Raw genomic sequence first — 18,787 nt, forward strand, 5'->3', positions numbered from 1 at the left:
TCCGCAGCCCTGCCAGCTGGCAGCAAGGAGGTCAGCAAAGCTGCTGATAAGAGGAATATAAAGAGGGCTTGGTGCATGGCAATTCATGGCGAGGGGGCAGTGGTCTACTCAGCTGGCAACATGCTCCGCTTCCTGGTGTTCAGCACCCTGGTCCTTTATGGTAAGTGGGTCATCTGGCCTGAGTTCTTTAAGGAGGAGCATTTGGACAGGAGGGTCAAAGCTCTCCTTAGACCCAGGCCTGTTCCCTGTCCCAGGGCAGGATGGATCACTCGCCAAAACCTTATTATCCTCCTGGAGCCCATGATAGGGACAGTCAGGGCGACTCTTCGTGCAGGACCCCCTGGTTGGCAGGACTTGGGCCATAGGGCAGAGGAGCCTCTTTCACGGGGCCTGGGCTTTCTCACCACCCTCAGTGACAGGAAGACATGCTCAGCAGGTGCCTGAGCGGGATGCGCACTGCTGTCCCTGCCCCTGGAGAACCCGGCCAAGGCCCTGGATGTGTGGGTAGAGGGGGAGGGGGGAGGTCGCCTCGGGCCGTGGGATGACCCCAGCAAGGCTGAGGCCACCGGGAGCCCCTGTGGGATGGGTCCCTTTATAGCACGCCCGACTGCGGAGGACCCCGGGGAGGGCTGAAGTCACGCGGACTCCCCTGTTTTCCAAAGGGGCTCATAACTCTCAGCTGGGCCCCTCATTTGCTAGGGAGGAACGTGAATTTGCAGACAAAGCAAACTGCCACCCTGCCCCCCACCCTGAGCTGACCCCATGCTTAGTCATCACTCACTTTTCTTCTGCCCCACAAAGGACGCAGCACCCAGGACGTTCCAGAAACCAATGCCCGGGTAGTTGGAGGGACTGAGGCCCGGAGGAACTCCTGGCCCTCTCAGGTGGGTGTCCTTCCCAGCTCCAGACTCCTAGCAGGGCCGTGTCGCCTGTGTGCTGGGCTGCACGACACGATGTGCGCCTGTGTCCGTCCTTACCAACAAGAAGCTCTCCGACTGTCCGGATTCTAGATTTAAAAGACGAACGGGACCAGGCTTAGGTGGCAAAGGCATGCAAAAGGTTTGCAGGAGGGGATGTGAACACCAACCACACTCATTGTCCCAGGCACGTGCGCAAACACAAACCACGTTTACGTTCGCAGAGACACCACTTGTGCCACACTAGCAGGACTGAGCGCCGGACCCACACCTCAGACCCCCCCACACCCACACACACCACTCCACACAGTGAGCCTCGGCCTTCGAGCACACCCCCACCCCCAAGTAGAGCATGTCGCTTCTTTGGTTGGCGATTTAGAGTTTCTACTTTTGCAACAGGGCAGCCAGGCTGTGCTTTAAGCAATTCTAAGGGTGTAAAACTGGCAAATGAACCGGGGAATGGTCACCCAACTCAGAGGGGTCGCTACAATGAGAATGAAATGCCATTCACAAACGCTTGCACCCCAGTTTTCAGAGGCAGAGCTATTGTGGAATAGGAGGTGCTGAAGAAGCTGCGAACTGATGAGAATGGATATTCCAGGGGTAGTTTGGAGTGTGCCCTAAAGTCGGAGGGACAGGGTGTGTCTTAAAGACCTCGGAAGGGGAGCTCAGGAGGCCTAAGCCTGTGGGCTTGGGTGACGGAGCCACCCATGGCCACGTCTCCCCGGCAAACATCCCGGCCAGGGGAGCGCTCCTTCCTGCCGCCCCAGGCCCAGCTGCCAGCCCTCCTCGCCACCACTCCCGGAGCCCCTAGCAACCACTCAGTACCAACTGACAGGTCGGATGAAACCCACGGGCCACGTCTAGCCCACGGAGCTGGAGACTGTTCTGAAGGAGGGCAGGGAGTGAAGTGTAACAGGTAGTGTGGGGCAAAGCCTTTTTTAAGAAACACCAGCCTCTCTCTCTCTTTTGTCTCCTCCCCTTCTAGATCTCCCTCCAGTACCTGTCCGGGGGCAAATGGTATCACACCTGCGGAGGGACCCTCATCAGACAGAACTGGGTGATGACAGCTGCTCACTGCGTGGACAGGTGGGAAAAACAAAAAGCAGCTTTGCTGAGCCCCTGGAAGGGGGGACGTCTGGCCCTTCTGGAGGGATATGTATCTCTGAGCACGTGGGGCGGGACTTTGAGCACTGGGGGGCCTGGGGGGAGGTAGCAGAATATAATGAAAAGTAGAGATTTGGGCAGCAGGCAAGCTGAGGTTCAAATCCCATTCTACCTTCTTCTACCTTAGTGACCTTGGACGAGTCTCTTAGCTTCTCTAAGCCCTCACTCTCTTCTTTCTAACGCGGGGTAGTAACACCTACTTCGTAGAGTTACCGCGAGGATTTCTGACCAGGCGAATGTTTCAGTGGCTGGTCAATGACTGGCTGGTAACCATCTCTTCCACAGTCTTGAACAATCGTTCTCAAATCTGAGCATGAACCAGCATCACCCGCAAGGCACAGGGTCCTTGCTGGGTCCTGGGCAGCAGAGCTTCGCACGGGGTAGGTTCAGGTTGAAGCCTGGTCATCTGCATTTCTAACAAGCTTCCAGGTCACGCCGCTGCTGCTGGTCCAGGGCTCAAGCTTTAAGAACTACTGGTTTATAACCTCCCTCCAAATCCCTCGTGGGCTGAGAGCAGTTATTTCACTTAGGCTCACCGCACCTCCCCCAGGTCACGAGATATTCAGTCTATGATGTTCCGCTTAATAAACTGGGCAATGAGGTCAATGGCAGTTTTTGTCACCCTCGCTTGTGAATAAATTGGAGGATGAGAGGGCCTGTGACCTCCTCCCCTTCCGGGCTCTTTGGTCTGCTCTCTGCCCAGGCCGGAGAAGAAGGCTCCCCATCCTGCAGACCGGACCTGAGATGGTTTCCCAGCTTTCCTCTAGGGGGAAAGACCCCCTGAGTCATCCAGGATTTCCTTTCCTTCCGTCACTCCAGAACAATGACCTTCCGCGTGGTGGTCGGAGAGCACAACCTGAGCCAGAACGACGGCACCGAGCAGTCCGCGAGTGTGCAGAAGATTGTGGTGCATCCGTACTGGAACAGCAATGACGTGTCTGCCGGGTAGGCCAAGGCTGGGCTGGCCTTGGGCGGGGAGGGAGAGGGGCTGACTGGCCGCCAACACGGCCTTGGCGTCCCTCGTGTTCATTCAGAAGGCCTCGGAGAATTCAGGTTTGGGGAGGCTTGAGAATTTTTGAAGGTCCGAGGGATTTGTTTCATCTAGGCTGGCCTGCATGATCTGGGTTACCTGGAGCTCCTCCTCTGCAGAGTTGGGTGTTTCCGTGTGTGCTGCTGTTTATTATGCGTCTTACGGAGTAGACCACCCAGCAAAAATAAGTTTCTAAAAATTAATCTTATACGAGAAAACTGCAAGACTGTGCTGAACACCTTTGAAAAGGAAAGGTGTTAAATGGTAGTTAAAATCATGGTTCTCTAGAGTGTGGGGGCCGGGGGGGTCCAAGTGACTGGGATATTTCTGCAGAGCTTTCCGACCACGCAGCATTTTACATCTTTCTTCTCTGAGAATTCTTCTCTGCTACCAAGATCATGCCACTCTGCTCTTTTCTGGCTCCCACCCCCACCCCCACCCCCAATAACTGGAAGATGTAAGCTCCCCTCCCCTGGGTGGCAAAGGTCACGGCAAAACTGCAATACCAAGACCCCACCAGCAGGTGCTGCTGCTAAACAAGGAATGCCCTACAACCCAACTCCAGTTGGAGCCCCGCAAGTCCTACCCCTCCTCCTGCAAAGTCATGAATGTTGGGGGGTTTTTTTCAGTAATTTTTTCTTCTTTTCTTTTTTCTTCCCTTTAAAGATTGACTTCTTTATTTTATTTATTTTATTTTTTTAAGATTTTATTTATTTATTCATGAGACACAAAGAGAGAGAGGCAGAGACACAGGCAGAGGGAGAAGCAGGCTCCAAGCAGGGAGCCGGATGCGGGACTCGATCCCGGGACCCCAGGATTACACCCTGAGCCGAAGGCAGACGCTCTGACCACTAACCCACCCAGGCACCCCAACTTATTTGTTTTAGAGAGAGAGCATGAGGAGGGGGAAAGAGAGGAAGAGAAAGTCTGGCAAGTGCTCCCCTCCATAATCCTGAGATCATGACCTGAGCCAAAATCAAGAGTCGGAGGCTCCACTGCCTGAGCCACCCAGGCACCCTGAAAGCGGTTAGTTCTAATGCTGCGGTGTCACAAAGGCTCAGTGAGGGCCTGCCCCTAGGCTGACCTGTAGGAAGGTCTGAGCTGGCTCCTTTCCTCCCACAGCTATGACATTGCCCTGCTGCGCCTGGCCCAGAAAGTTACCCTCAACAGCTATGTCCAGCTGGGTGTCCTGCCGCAGGAGGGAGCCATCCTGGCCAACAACAGTCCCTGCTACATCACAGGCTGGGGCCGGACCAAGAGTAAGTCACCTACACTGGCACCATCCACCGCTGGGATCTTGAGTAGGCAGCTGAGCTTCCGGGGCACACTCTTCTGTGGTCCTAGGTGTTCATAGCCAGAAATAAGGAACCAGAGATAAAATAACTGGTGCGTGAAATGAAGCCAAGTACGGGCCATGGAATGGTCAAGTCAGAGAGTCATAGACTCATAACTAAAAAACAACCAAAAAAGCCACAAAAAAGAAAAAACAAACCCAAAAACCTCATCTCAGATAATATTTTGTACTCGTTATTTTATTTTAAAAAGATTATTTATTTGAGAAAGAGAGAGCGAGCAAGCGTGACAGGGAGGGCAGAAGGAGAAGGAAAGAATCTCAAGCAGGCTCCGTGCTGACCGTGGAACCCCACAGGGGACTCGATGTTACGACGCTGAGATCACGACCTGAGATGAAATGAAGAGTCGGGTGCTTAAGTGACTGAGCCACCCAGGCACCCCCGCCTGTCATTTTGTACATGAGGAGACTAAGGCCCAACAAAATTAAGGGCCTTGTGTAAGATCACGTTGACCAGTTAGTAGCTAGTTAGCTGGGGCCAGGCCCCACGCGTCCTGGCTCCTGCTTTGGTGGTCATGCCACCATCATGCTACCTCCATAGAGAGTCGCTGGGCTGTGGGTTGTAGTGAAGGAACCAGAGGCAGCCGTAGGTCCAGAGAAATGAAGGCAGAAGTGGCCTCAGCCCTCTTCTGATCATCATGGGAAGACTTCTGGTAGGGAATGCCATCCAGACAACACGGAAAGGTAGGAGGGCTATGAGCAGAGATGGCTAAGTCAGCCCAACACAGAAGCCTGTGGGCCAGGAGGCAGTACTGGGGCTCTGGAGGTGAGGCCAGGCCTTGCCGTGAGCAGCCAGTCTACTGGGAAAACCTGGAGCTGAGAGAGAGACACCCCTCGAACGCAGCTCCTCTCAGTTCACTTAATGTTATAATGGCTCAACCTCCTGACCTGTAACAGGAAAGGGCTGTTGTAAGGATACAGAGAAATAATTCGTGTTTCAAAGGCTTTGGAAAGTCCAAAGAGCCAGATAAAGGAAAACTGCACCGAGCTCTTATGACATGAAAATAAGGGTGCGCAGTCCCAGGTCGGTTTCATGCGGTTCGCAGTGTAAGGTGAAGGCGGGAGAGTTATCAACAAATAAGACCATTAGAGTTGCTTTAACAACATTTTTTTTTTTTTAAAGCAGGAGTAGGAGATTAGAGCTTGGTGGTTTGGAGCTTGGGAACAGTGATAGGGGATGACCCCTGAAGGAAGAGGCCTGTAGCTTCCATATAAAGAGGGGGAAGGGGGAGGATCTGTGGCACGCAATGGGCAGAGACAGGAGCTTTCATCAGAGCTTGGGAAGGTTTGGCAGGTTGTGGAAGGTTTCTCCCCTGGAGAGCATCTGGGCCTGACCTCCAACTCTGTGTGTCCTGTTAGCCAATGGGCAGCTGGCCCAGGTTCTGCAGCAGGCGTACCTGCCCACCGTGGACTACGCCATCTGCTCCAGCTCCTCCTACTGGGGCTCCATCGTGAAGAAATCCATGGTGTGCGCTGGAGGAGACGGAATTCGCTCTGGATGCCAGGTGATCGCACGCGGGAAGGGGCAGAAATCCCATCCGAGGTCCTTCCCCCTCTGCCTCCCACCACCCACCTTTTTCCTCACTCCCTTTTCCACACCTACGCCCACCCCCATGCACAGACTTGACTTTCTACTCTGGGGTCTGAGTGAGAATGAGTCTGTGCCAGTAACTCTCTACTCACAGCATCTCAAAGTTGAAAGGAACCCTAAAATTCATCCTGCCCCATGTCCTGACCTCAAAAGCTTGTGTGTGGCCCCACACTGGTGTGTTGATGTATGTGCGTGTTCTTTAGAAGCTGTTAGCCACCTAGGCCTTTCACGGCCCAGAGTGGTGGTTGTAATTGTGTACAAAGAAGCTCTCCTCCCATCAACCTCAGCTTTTCTTGTAGCTCCTCCACCACTACCCCTTTACCTCAGTAGCATTTCCAGGCGTATATACAGGTGACTATGGCAAGGGAAAGAACAGAGAATAGTGTTACATCATTTATATATATGATAAACAGAACCTTCTTCCATTTAGACGAGAGCAATCAGCAATATACCATCCTACAGATTTCTTAATACAATTCAACAGATGTTCTCGATTACCTATTAAAGGCACTGTGCTAAGTGTTAGGGATACAAAGATGACTCAAACCAAGTGTTTAGTGGAAGAATGGCAGGAGCAGACATATGATAGGATATTATTATACAACGTGGGAAAGTGTTATTTAAAAAAATATGCATAGGGCAATATAGGAACCTAAAACATAGGCACTTACCGGTATCTCTCATGGTCAGAAAAGACTTGCCTTCCCCAAGAAAGCAGAGTCTGTAGTGAGTCCTGATGGTTAAATAGGAGAATCCAGGCAAAAAGGAGAAAAGCTATTCAGAGAGAACAACATGAATGAGGGCATGGGCCAAGAAACCATCTAGAACATTTTGAGAATTGCAGGGCATTCCCTACAACTAGAGCAGAGGTCAGAGCCCAGAAACCCCCAAATCCAGTTTGTTGCCTGTTTCTCTGTAGCCTATGAGCTAAGATTTTTTTTTCAAGATTTATTTATTTATTTATTTATTTATTTATTTATTTATTTATTTATTTATTCATGATAGAGAGAGAGAGAGAGAGAGAGAGAGGCAGAGGGAGAAGCAGGCTCCGTGCAGGGAGCCCGACGCAGGACTCGATTCCGGGACTCCAGGACCGCACCCTGGGTCAAAGGCAGGCACTAAACCACTGAGCCACCCAGGGATCCCCTAAGAATGGTTTTTATATCTTATTTTTTAAAGATTTTTTGAAGATTTATTTATTTTGAGAGAGAGAGAGATCATACAAGAAGGAGAGGCAGAGAGAGAGAGTGAAAGAGAATCTCAAGCAAACTCTGCACTTAGTGAGGAGCCCAATGCCGGGCCTGATACTACCCTGAGATTACAACCTGAGTCGAAACCAAGAGTCTGCTGCTTAACCAACTCTGCCACCCAGGTGCCCTCGTTTTTACATTTTTAAATGCTTGAGAATAAGTTTTAAAAGAATGATGTCATGACACGTGAAAATTTTAAATTCCAAGGTTCATTAAAAAAGCGTTTAATTGGAGGGGCACTTGGGTGGCTCAGATGGTTAAGAGTCTGTCTTCAGCTCAGGTCATGATCCCAGCATCCTGGGATTGAGCCCCGCGTCGGGCTCCCAGCTCAGCAGAGAGCCTACTTCTCCTTCTCCCTCTCCCTGTCACTCCCATGCTTGTGCTCTCTCTCAAATAAATAAATAAATCTTTTTTAAAAACACATTTAATTGGAATAAGTACAGTCATACTTGCTTATTTATGTATTGTTTATGGCTACTTTCAGAGCTTCGGAAGGTTGAATAGTTGTGACAGAGACTCCATAGCCTGAAAAATCTAAAATATTTACCATTTGGCCCTTTATAGAAAAAGTATGCTGATCCTAGACTAGAATATAAACTATTGCCATACCAGGGAATGGCAGGAGATGATGCTAGAGGCAAGCAGGAGTCTCTTGACTTAGAGCCTCAAGTGCCATGTGCAGGGGAAGAAAATTTTTCCCTTCTTCATTTCTAGGTTCTTTGGCCCATCTAATAATTAAATTGACGTAAGACAGATTAACAGGAGAAAATTTTAATTTCATTTGTGCAGAAGCTCATAAAAATATGAGACTCAAAGACAAAGACCTTTTAGACAAAGAAATAATAAATGTATGAAGAATTGACAGGACAAAGAAGTTTGGGCTTGGGGTAAATTAGTGAAGAAGCTACAGGGTAAAGTAACAGTGTGTTATAAGCCCTAAATTCCCATCTCTACTGATAAGGATGTCTCCTTACCTCCTGGCACATGGCAAATTTATTTTCTGCTTTCAGAGGAACAAAGTAGGGTTTTTTTTTTAAAGATTTTTATTTATTTATTCATGAGAGACACAGAGAGAGAGAGAGGCAGAGACACAGGCAGAGGGAGAAGCAGGCTCCATGCGGGGAGCCCGATGTGGGACTTGACCTCGGGACTCCAGGACCACGCCCTGGGCCGAAGGCAGGCGCTAAACCGCTGAGCCACCCAGGGATCCCCAAAGTAGGTTTAAAATGTCCTTCTTACACTGTCTGTTCTTCAGTAACTTTATTTTTTTAAATTATGTCTCTTGGGTTTGTTTGTTTTTTTTTAAGATTTTATTTTTTTATTTGACAGAGAGAGAGCACAAGCAGGGGGAGTGGCAGGTAGAGGCAGACACAGGCTCCCTGCTGAATAGGGGCTCGATCCCAGGACCCTGGGATCATGACCTGAGCCAAAGGCAGAGGCTTCCCTGACTGAGCCACCTAGGTGCCCCTTAAGTAACTTTAATTCAAAATAGTCAATATCCCAAAGTGGCATATTTGGGGGCAGCCTGCGCTGGACCTCCATCATAGTTTAGGGGCATGAACTTTATCTCTTTGGCACTGGGAAATCATTGATGAGTTATGAACAGGAGAATGGCATGATCAGATTTGCCTTCTAGAAGCCTTGTCTGATGACAAGGTACGCATGTCTTTGAAGAGGGTAAGGTTGGCTGAGGGACAGATTAGGAGACCACTGTAATCCTCTAGGCAATAGATTTGAGGACTTGAACTAGGGTAGTAGAGAAGAGGAAAAAGGAGGAGGATCTGGAGTGACTTTTAGGCATCTGGTTTAGGTGATTTGGGGAGGGGGTTGCTGCCTTCAGTGAGAGAAGGTTTAAAGGACTTGGGAGAGAAGGTGATGAGTTTGGTTCTGAACAAGTCGAGTCTGAAATCCCGGGGGGATATTCAGCTAAGTTGCCCAGTAAGCAATTCGATATAAGAAGTCGAGCTCGGGGAGAGAGCCGGGCTCCATATACAGCGGAAGATTTCCACCCCCGACTCTCCACCCACCCCCATCCCACTGGCGAAAAGTTGTAGAATGAGAAAAGAACGGGAAGTTGAGGAAAGAACTGTGATAACAGGAATACTTGAGTGCTTCAGGGATTGGTGGAGGACAAAGAACCTGTAAGACTTAAGAAGGGATTCGAGAGAATAAGGGTTTTCTAGAATCTCAGGGAACACGGTGTGTCATACAGTGCATCCAGGAGCCATGGTAGGCAACTGGACGTGCCTACCGGACAGCTGGTGGGTCACTGCAAGACCGTGTCAGTAGAGAAGAGGAGGGAGAAGCTTTATTGAAGGTGAATGAAGAGACCATGAGAAACATAGTAAGGAATGGAGAATGCTCCTCCAAGAATCTTGGATGAAGGAAAGGGACACACGCACAAAAAAGTCTGGTAGCGTTAAGGAGGATGACAGGTCATGGAGGAGGTGAATGCAGTAGGTTAAAATTGAGTATGTTAACAGGCAGAGAAGAAAAGATGTGTAGAGCCAGAGAGAGGAAATAGTGGAAGGACAAGACCCCAGAGGAGGAGGAGAGGTGGAAGCAAGAGCACAGGTGAAGCCGGCACAGGACGAGGGACACCAGACTGCGTGGCTATGAGAGTGTGTGGGCTGGTGGCTGGAGGATGGCAGGTGTTCCGCGTTATTTTTTTTCTATTTACTTCTAACCTAGGCGTCAGTTTGCTGAAAATGAAGGAACAAGGGTAGTAGGAGTCTGGATTAATTAAAGTGAGTGGGACAATGATTGGCCTCCAAAGTGTTACTGATAGAGGAGGTTGGAGACCACGCAAATGACTAAGTGAATATAGGATTCACTCTGTTTTTTAAAAAGATTTTATTTATTTATTTGAAAGAGAGTGAGTGAGAGAAAGAGTAAGCACAAGTGGAGGAAGGGCAGAGGGAAGAGCAGACTCCCTGCTGAGCAGGGAGCCCAACACAGGGCTCAATCCCAGGACCCTGAGATCAGGACCTGAGCCGAAGGCAGATGCTCAACCACTGAGCCACCCAGGCGCCCATGTATCTCTTCAGTTCAATTAGCAGAAGACATTAGTATTATATATAATTTAATTACCTTCCATTCCTCTCACCCAGGAATCCTCTCAGACCCCTATTAGTATTTGGGTGGAAGAGGGGCACCTGGGTGGTGCAGTCACTTGGGCGACCGGCTCTTGGTTTAGGTTCAGATCGTGATCACGTAGTTTTGATCTTGAGGTCACCAGGTCGAGCCCCGTGTGGGACTCTGAGTCCACTTGAAATTCTCTCTCTCTCCCTCTGCCACTTGTACTCTTTGTTTCTCTCTGAAATGAGTAAGTAAATCTTAAAAAAAAAAAAAAAAACTTGTTTCTCCTTTAAAAAAAATCCCCCGCTTTTGATTATCAGATCCTCAGGCTAACTGAGAGATATGGTCAAAATGTAAGGCATTAGTGCCACTCTCAGCTACTGCTCTGCAGTTGTCACAGCTTTTTGTGAAATTTTGTTTTGTGCAGTATTCAGAGGTCATGATGGTTCTTTGCTTGGCCCCTGCGCTGTTCACAGGCCACATGACTTCGGGTTCACAACCTTTAAGCTGTTCATTCTCTTTATTCCTTTTTTTGGTGCCCCCGCTTTGGAGAGAGCATTTGTTTCGTGGTTAGTGGCTTCAAATGAACATGCATTTGAAGCTTTTGAGAGGATAACAATGGACCAGGGAGACTCTTATGATTACTATTAGCAGGATTAACCCTACAATGGAGTCTTTCTTTGACTTATTTGATTTTGATCCATTTGGGTGTTGAGGACCCCATTGTAGGAGTCACCCTTTTAAGCCAAGTGGCTTGCTCAGTGATCTTACATAACTGAGTTTCAACTCCTCCAGAAGTGGATCTGGAGGAGGATTATCTGGAGTGGATTATTCCAGGTGGATCAAGTGGTGTTGGCCACAACACAGACATCCCCTCACTCAGCTAAAGATAATTAAGGACTATCCAATCATAGAGAACAACTTTTGCCAGAGAGTCTAAGGGTCTTTGTTGGGCAGCTATTGTCTTGGCAACAGATTCTACAATATCTTCAAGAGTTACAGAGAGGTTTCTGATCATATTCTGATGTACATTTACTCTACTCCTAACCAGGGAAGTGTGGCCCTGCCAAAGGAAGTGAATCCTGAGTCATGAATGATTCCTTTCTAACTCGATGATTCCCTTCTAACTCAATTCTTCCTCTAACTCGATGATGTAAATCCAGGGGAGTTGTACAGTGAAGTGTCTCCGTTCATTTGCAGAAAGCTGGAGGCAGACTCGGATAACCTAAAAGGCACTCCCTGGCTGTGTGCCAGCTATCCTGTCCTCTGTAGGCCCAAGGAGAGTGATAACCACCACAGACAAAGATAAACCCTCTCGGGACACAAACCACGTCTCAATAAGGTGGCACTGTCAGTGGATTCATTCTCAGGGATTGTTACATTTGCCCATTCAAGCCAGGGGTCAGGCTTCATATTTAGCTGAAGTATGAAGTCTCTCTCTCTCTCTTTTTTTTTAAGATTTTGTTTATTTATTCATGAGAGAGACAGAGAGAGAGACAGAGAGACAGAGAGAGAGAGGCAGAGACACAGGCAGAGGGAGAAGCAGGCTCCATGCAGGGAGCCTGACGTGGGATTTGATCCCGGGTCTCCAGGATCACGCCCCTGGCTGAAGGTAGGCGCTTAACCACTGAGCCACCCGGGGATCCTGAAGTATGAAGTCTTGATCTGGCCTATGGGGAAGAAGCAGTCTACCTGGATGTCTGCTACTTCTCTCCCTAGTCACTTTGATTGGGAAGTCTGTGACACTTGTGTGGGACCAAATGTCGGATGGAGCCTTCTCCAGCTATGAGATCCAAGGTTTAAGTCCCTGGAGTCTGGCTTCCATCTGGGTGGTGAGGAGGACTTGGTGTAGTCCCTTCCAAGGAGATTCAAGGGCAGTCTTTGTTCTTAGTGATTCCAAATCAGAAGGGCGAGAGAAAATTGGAAGCAGTAGTTTCAATATTTTGAAATTGAAATCACAGGGGCACCTGGGTGGGTGGCTCAGTTGGTTGAGCATCTACCTTCAGCTTGGGTCATGATCTCAGAGTCTTGGGATCAAGCCCCACATGGGGCTCCCTGCTCGGCAGGGAGTCTGCTTCTCCCTCTCCCTCTGCCCTTCTTCCCTGCTCATGCCTCTCTCTCTCTCTTTCTCTCTCTCAAATAAATAAATAAAATCTTTTTAAAATTAAAAAAAAAGAAATTGAAATCACAGTCAGATTTTTTAAGATACTAAAAGAATTCAGGATCCAGTCCAATTTACAGGTATATAATTGAACCTCAAAGACAATTAATAGGATTAGAATCTAATACAGATGAAGTGTAAACATAATTTCTTCTCTCTACAATTACCTTCATTTTTTATAGTTAATTTGTTTGCATTAAACTTTGCCTGATTATTTACATAAGTGCAGCAAGAATAGTGATCGACTACATAAGCTCTTTTTTAAACATTTTTATTTTACTTTATTTAAATCCAATTAACTAATATTATTCGTTTTGACATAAGCTCTTTTTAAGACAGGGATTACCCCCGTCTGGACCCTTGTAAGCAAAGTACCAGGTCAATTTTTCCATGAGGTTTTATTGGCTCTGTAAAGTCAACTTTAGTTCCTTAAAACTGTCTGGTCATATCTGAGTTTATGCACAACCTTCTCAAATATGATATTCTAATCAGAACTTTGGTAATATAACCAATGTTTCCAATTGTGTCTTGTTACAAAGAGATCAGATTTTCATGGAACTTATGTAAATAACGAACTATGGTTACCCTGGAACAGCATGGGTTTGAACTGTGTGGGTCTGCTTATATGTGGATTTGTTTTTTTCAATAAATACAGAATAACTGTATTTTCTCTTTCTTATGATTTTAATTTTTTAATTTTTTTAAGATTTTATTTATTTATTCATGAGAGACACAGAGAGAGAGGCAGAGACACAGGCAGAGGGAGAAGCAGGCTCCATGCAGGGAGCCCGACGTGGGACTCGATCCCGGGTCTCCAGGATCACTCCCTGGGCCAAAGGCAGATGCTCAACCGCTGAGCCACCCAGGTGTCCCTCTTCCTTATGATTTTTAAATAACACTTTCTTTTATCTACGTTACTTTACTGTAAGAATACAGTATAGAACACATATGTAATACGTTTTAAGCAACTTTTTAAATTTTATTTATTTATTTATTCATGAGAGAGAGAGAGAGAGAGGCAGAAACCCAGGCAGAGGGAGAAGCAGCCTCCATGCAGGGAGCCGGACGTGGGATTCGATCCAGGAACTCCAGGATCACACCCTGAGCTGAAGGCAGGCGCTAAACTGCTGAGCCACCCTGGCTGCCCTAAGCAACTTTCTATTATCAGTAAAGCTTCTGGTCAGTAGTAGGCTCCCAGTAGTTACATTTTTGAGGAGTAAAAGATTATACGGGAATTTTTTTACTATGCAGGAAGGGGCAGTCAGTGTCCCTAACTCCCCATGTTATTCAAGGGTTGATGGTATATTGTTATGAAAAGAATACTGGAGAATTCTTGAATGTTTCATCTTTGGTCACAAAACCAAATATTTCATCTTTGGTCACAAAGATGTATCTTACCAAATTATTGATAGCTGAAGAGAAAGGAATAAAAGGTTTACTGAAATCTGGAAAAGCAAAACGTTAGAGAACCAGCCACGTTTTAAATAAGAAGTTGTACTGGGATCCCTGTGTGGCGCAGCGGTTTGGCGCCTGCCTTTGGCCCAGGGTGCGATCCTGGAGACCCAGGATCGAATCCCACGTCGGGCTCCCGGTGCATGGAGCCTGCTTCTCCCTCTGCCTGTGTCTCTGCCTCTCTCTCTTTCTCTGTGTGACTATCGTAAATAAATAAATAAAATTAAAAAAAAAAAAAGTCGTACAAATTATAATCATCCTCCTCAATTCACTCAGGCCCATGTAATTAACATTTGTCCCGTTTGAATCCATTTTTTTCATTAGTTCTGGATATTTTCATCCAGGTCTGTTGCTCAATCTGAAAGTATCAAAGTATCAGAAACCTGTATTCTAGAGTACTTGTCAGATTCTTTTCCATGAATTTCTCTGAAGATAAAATACATTTGCAGGAAGCTTTTGTAAAATCATCTGAGTAAAACAATAATTTTTCGTAAATGATAAAAGACTTAAAAAGATCTGATTTTTAAGATCAGATGATGATGATCTTAAATCATTTTTAAAGATCTGATGAGAATTCATTATGATGGAATTGACAAGGGGACTTACCCATCGCCCTTGGAAATGGTAAGAAAGACCGTAAACAAGTGTTCTTAGAATGCCACCATGCCTGTTTCTTGGTGTCCTCAAAGCTGTCAGAAGTGTCCTTTGGTCTGGCCTCTGCCACCAAATCTGGTAAATAACAAAAATTCAGCTGAATAAATTTAGAGATCAAAGTGGCACCAATGGTTCGTGAATCAGATATCATCAAATCTAGAAAATAGAAAGGAGCTTCATTAAGCTGTAGAAAAAGTTTTTAAAGGCAAAGAGAGATTGGAAAAAGGAAACTCTTAGCAAAGAATGTCTTGTTTTAGGAGGTCTATCAGCCGATTGCCCTCTTAGTGCTGACAGGGAAATTCCAGGTTGGCTGGTTAAAGGTCACATTTCTGGGAGAAGCAGAAGCTACAATTAAGTTAGGTATTAAGTCTTGGAAGGGCTTAGCGTAAGTGACGCTATTTTGGGCCTGTTGTCATTTTTTTTTCCTGTTGTCATTTTTTAATAGTTGGAACATTTTGGAAGAGTGCTTTGTGATCAAAAGTAGCATTATAAGTGAATTATATATATCTTCATGGAGTCAACAGCTGCTCTTGGCTGTCTGTTCTTCCAGAGACATGCTTGACACACACGAGCGTGAGTGTGTTTTATTGCGGGTCCCCCTCTATTTCTCTTTCTTGTCTTAAACATTATTTGATGTTGCAAATCATGACAAAGGGAAGCAGTTTTTTTTTCCACCTCTCCACCCCCACTGCCCCACCCCTGGCAACCACCAATCTGTCCTCTGTGTCTGTGAGCTTGTTTTGTTTTGCGTTTAGATTTCGCATGGAAGAGACATCACAATGGATCTGTCTTTCTCTGTCTGACTTGTTTCACTGAGCATCCTGCCCTCGAGGTCCATCCACGTCCTTGCAAACGGCAAGAGTACCTCTTTTCTCATGCCTGACCTCTCATCCATATTCTATTCTAAAATTACTTTTCATTTCCTGCAGAACTTTGTTTTTCCTGGAGTTAATAACGCTTTGTAATTTGCATACTATATACTCAACTTATCGCAAATTCAGCCCCGGATTGTCCACCAGTTTGTAAGGGACTTACTTTATCCTCTCTTGACCCCGGTCTTTTGTGTCTTGGTATGGGTCTATTTGCATTCGTTGTGAAAGAGACTTGGTTTCTCATTTTAGAAACTCCACAACTTGGTTCTGAAAATGTTTATTTGTTATGACTTCCTCCCCTCCATGTTTAAACTCTCTCTCTAGAATTTCTGTTATTCACCTATTTACTTCCTTATATAGTCCTCTTATTTTCTAAGTCTCTCTATATTTTGTTTATTCTATTTTATCTTCCAACCCTTCCCATCTTTCATTTCTAAGATGATAGTCATAATTTCCAAAGGCTCTTTTTGTTTTCTTAATGTTCTATTTAATAGCATGCTGTTCTCGTATCATGGATGCAATATTTATCATAGTTTTTTATTGCTTGTTTCCTCCTCCCTGCAAATCTTGGTTGCCTTCATTTTTTATTTCTTTGTCTCTTTGTTTTGAGCTTTACTGTTAGGTTAGAGGCTTTCTTCAGATGTTTGGTACTCCTTGAACATCTGCTCTTATTTCAGAGTGAGGTAATAAGAAGCTGACCAGTAGCTCTGAGTCTTCAGTGGGATTCATCCACAGTGACCTGGTCTGTAGAGTGACCTAGTGAGGCCGTTACAGTAGGGGATCTCCAATGGCAGTATCTTTAGGTCTTCCCTCTTATGCTGGTCAGATTTTCCAAAGAACTGTGTTTCAATTTTCTGCCCGGAATTATAGAATTAGCAACTTGGCAGCTGAGTAAGGAAGAGTATCAAGGTCATATTCTACAAACCCAGGTTCCTGATTCTTAGCCTGAGCATGTAACCACTACCCAATATGTCATTTTCTCTCCTCTTCACCCCAGTTTTTTTTTCTTTACCCCAGTTTAGTTTAACGTGTTGACTACCCACCTTGTGTCTAAACTCTAAGTCTAATGAGAACCATTGGTCTAAATGCTGGAGATGAAAAAAAACATTAGAACGTCCTACTCCCCCCACTCCCAGGTTCTATTTAAGTCAATAAAAGCTACTGAGCTTAAGATGCCAAAGTTCTATGCTGCCCTTGTGGAGAGGAACCATATCAGTAAGACACAGTTCCTGTCTCAAGCAGCTCGTAGGTAGGCGTGGCAGGTAGAAACAAATTATGAAACCAAAATACATGACATGAGTGCAGCAAAAGAAAGGAAGAGGTACTGCGGTTGTTCCGATAAGAAGAAGAGATTTCATCGGGATTGTGGGGATATGAAGAAAGGAGGGATTCGAACTGGAGCTTTAAAAGCGCACAGGATTTTACAAGCAGAAATGCAGAGGGGGTATAAGCAAAAGTAAAGGTTCAAAGATTCTATTTTATTTTTTTAAAACAATTTTTAAAAGATTTTTATTTATTTATTCATGAGGAACACACAGAGAGAAAGAGGCACAGACAGAGGCCGAGGGAGAAGCAGGCTCCATGCAGGGAGCCCGATGTGGGACTCGATCCCAGGTCCCCAGGATCATGCCCTGGGCCGAAGGCGGTGCTAAACCACTGAGCCACCCGGGATACCCCAGGTTCAAAGATTTTAAAATGGAGTTTTAGGACCTACCTTCTCCTCCCTGCAGGGTGATTCTGGGGGCCCCCTCCATTGCTCGGTGAATGGCAAGTACACTGTCCATGGAGTGACCAGCTTTGTGTCCAGCCTGGGCTGTAACGTCTCCAGGAAGCCCACAGTCTTCACCCGGGTCTCTGCTTACATCACCTGGATAAACAACGTGAGTCTCCTCCAATGACAGGTTGAAACCGGGTCTCCTGAAGACCCCTGCTCTGCTGGGTTGGGGAGCAAAAGCTGGACAAGGGAGGCCGCCATCTTCCTCACCACATTCATTGTTAACTCCTTGCCTTTGCCTTCACGGCACACTCCCCCTCAGTAATGCTGCCGTCCTGAGGTCCCCTCTGCGTGCCCACTCAGGCCTCACCAACGCGTTTACTGCTTAGGGTAAGACGGTGCCAACCACAGACTTCAACTGGGCACATATCAGTGCTGTCCTAAGTCAAAGCCAAAGGGAGACATGGCTGCAGAATGGCCCATGTGTTCCTGGGCAAGGGAAGAGTCCCTAACATCTTCTCCCATGAGCCCTTGCTCAGGGCATCATGAGGATTCGCTCTACCTTTTAGCAAGAGGTTGTACCTCCCTCTTGCTACAGACAATGCCTGAGGGTTAGGTGAGACGTTACCTACACTGACTTGATGGTGGAGCTTCACCGTCATCCCACTATGCCCTCCAGCCTTCAAACACACTCTGGAGTCTGGTGGCAGGATCTCTGATTCACAACCATTTCAAGGCCTGCTCTTGCCACTAAGTGCTGGGTATGTGCCGCTAACACTGAACTGTCCTGACACAGCTGAAATCTACTTCCTGCCCTCCCCCGCAACGCCCCCAGAAACCCAGTGTAGGGCCATCCTCAACCAGGAGCCCTGGAAGAAAACAGAAGGGAGGTGGGCAGAAGTTACTGACTGTAGACATATTGGCTTTGCCTTCAGGTCATTGCCTCCAACTGAACATCTTCCTGAACCCAAAGGCCTTCCTAAGTGATGCTTGGATCCACAGTAGGACTTGAGGCCATCAGGGGAAAATGTTCTGAAAGACCTTTGAGCCAGATACAGAAAAACAAATAAAACAGAATTTACATTCTCATCCTGTGTCTTTTTTTGGTTTGTAATTGAGCCCTCCAAAGGAAATGAAGTTCTGGGACCCACAGTGGGATTTCACCACATTTCTGCGCTGCTTCTTCCATTTCCTGCCACCTCTACCAGTTCACAAACTAAGCTGAGTGGGAGTAGTTTTACATGATCCTTTTTGCCTTATTTTCGGATCTTCCTTCCTTTCGGATCAATGGTGATCGGCCCATCTGCTCTTCCACGTGTATTTGCTATATTCAAAGGCACAGAGTGCTTTCAAATGTTCTCGAGTGACTAAATGTGCCCTGACTCTTCCAGGTAGGCTGTGGCCTCACCCTTCCTTCGTTCCCTGCTTCAGTGCCTAGAACAGGTGCTCACCCCAAAGTTCTGGGTGAATGGCAACGACTAGGACACTCTAGAGATAGGAGTGTAGGATTCAGGGGTAGGTCAGGCGCCAGCAGACCAAGAGAGTGATGA

The 18,787-nt window shown here is 46.9% G+C and overlaps 1 protein-coding gene and 1 long non-coding RNA gene across 3 annotated transcripts in view; one reads left to right on the top strand and one right to left on the bottom strand.

The window, feature by feature from the left end:
• CELA1 (chymotrypsin like elastase 1) lies at positions 1 to 18,326 on the top strand. Its single transcript, XM_077870007.1, has 8 exons — positions 1 to 160; positions 802 to 884; positions 1,906 to 2,006; positions 2,904 to 3,029; positions 4,237 to 4,373; positions 5,825 to 5,970; positions 17,254 to 17,403; positions 18,173 to 18,326. The coding sequence occupies exons 1-8, from the start codon at positions 76 to 78 to the stop codon at positions 18,188 to 18,190; spliced, it is 846 nt and encodes a 281-aa protein (XP_077726133.1). The 5' UTR covers positions 1 to 75; the 3' UTR covers positions 18,191 to 18,326.
• The window catches only part of LOC144296806 (uncharacterized), a 29,656-nt gene continuing 16,426 nt past the window's right edge, over positions 5,558 to 18,787 (bottom strand). The window contains exons 4-9 of one of the 2 annotated variants that reach the window (XR_013363758.1): positions 17,238 to 17,390; positions 14,604 to 14,726; positions 10,397 to 10,622; positions 6,728 to 6,830; positions 6,379 to 6,411; positions 5,558 to 5,938 (exon numbers count right to left, since the gene is read on the bottom strand). This is a non-coding gene — a long non-coding RNA (uncharacterized LOC144296806). The remainder of the gene's footprint in view (positions 5,939 to 6,378; positions 6,412 to 6,727; positions 6,831 to 10,396; positions 10,623 to 14,603; positions 14,727 to 17,237; positions 17,391 to 18,787) is intronic. The other variant, XR_013363759.1, reaches the window with a different exon arrangement.

This window comes from Canis aureus, chromosome 25, assembly GCF_053574225.1.
Source record: "Canis aureus isolate CA01 chromosome 25, VMU_Caureus_v.1.0, whole genome shotgun sequence".
NCBI classification, from domain to species: Eukaryota; Metazoa; Chordata; class Mammalia; order Carnivora; family Canidae; genus Canis; species Canis aureus.

Excerpts from the sequence above, each read along its gene's own strand:
- CELA1 (XM_077870007.1), top strand. The coding sequence starts at position 76 with ATGGCAATTCATGGCGAGGGGGCAGTGGTCTACTCAGCTGGCAACATG. Across the intron at positions 2,007-2,903 it reads GCTGCTCACTGCGTGGACAG|AACAATGACCTTCCGCGTGG; the intron begins GTGGGAAAAACA and ends CCGTCACTCCAG. Across the intron at positions 5,971-17,253 it reads GAATTCGCTCTGGATGCCAG|GGTGATTCTGGGGGCCCCCT; the intron begins GTGATCGCACGC and ends TCCTCCCTGCAG.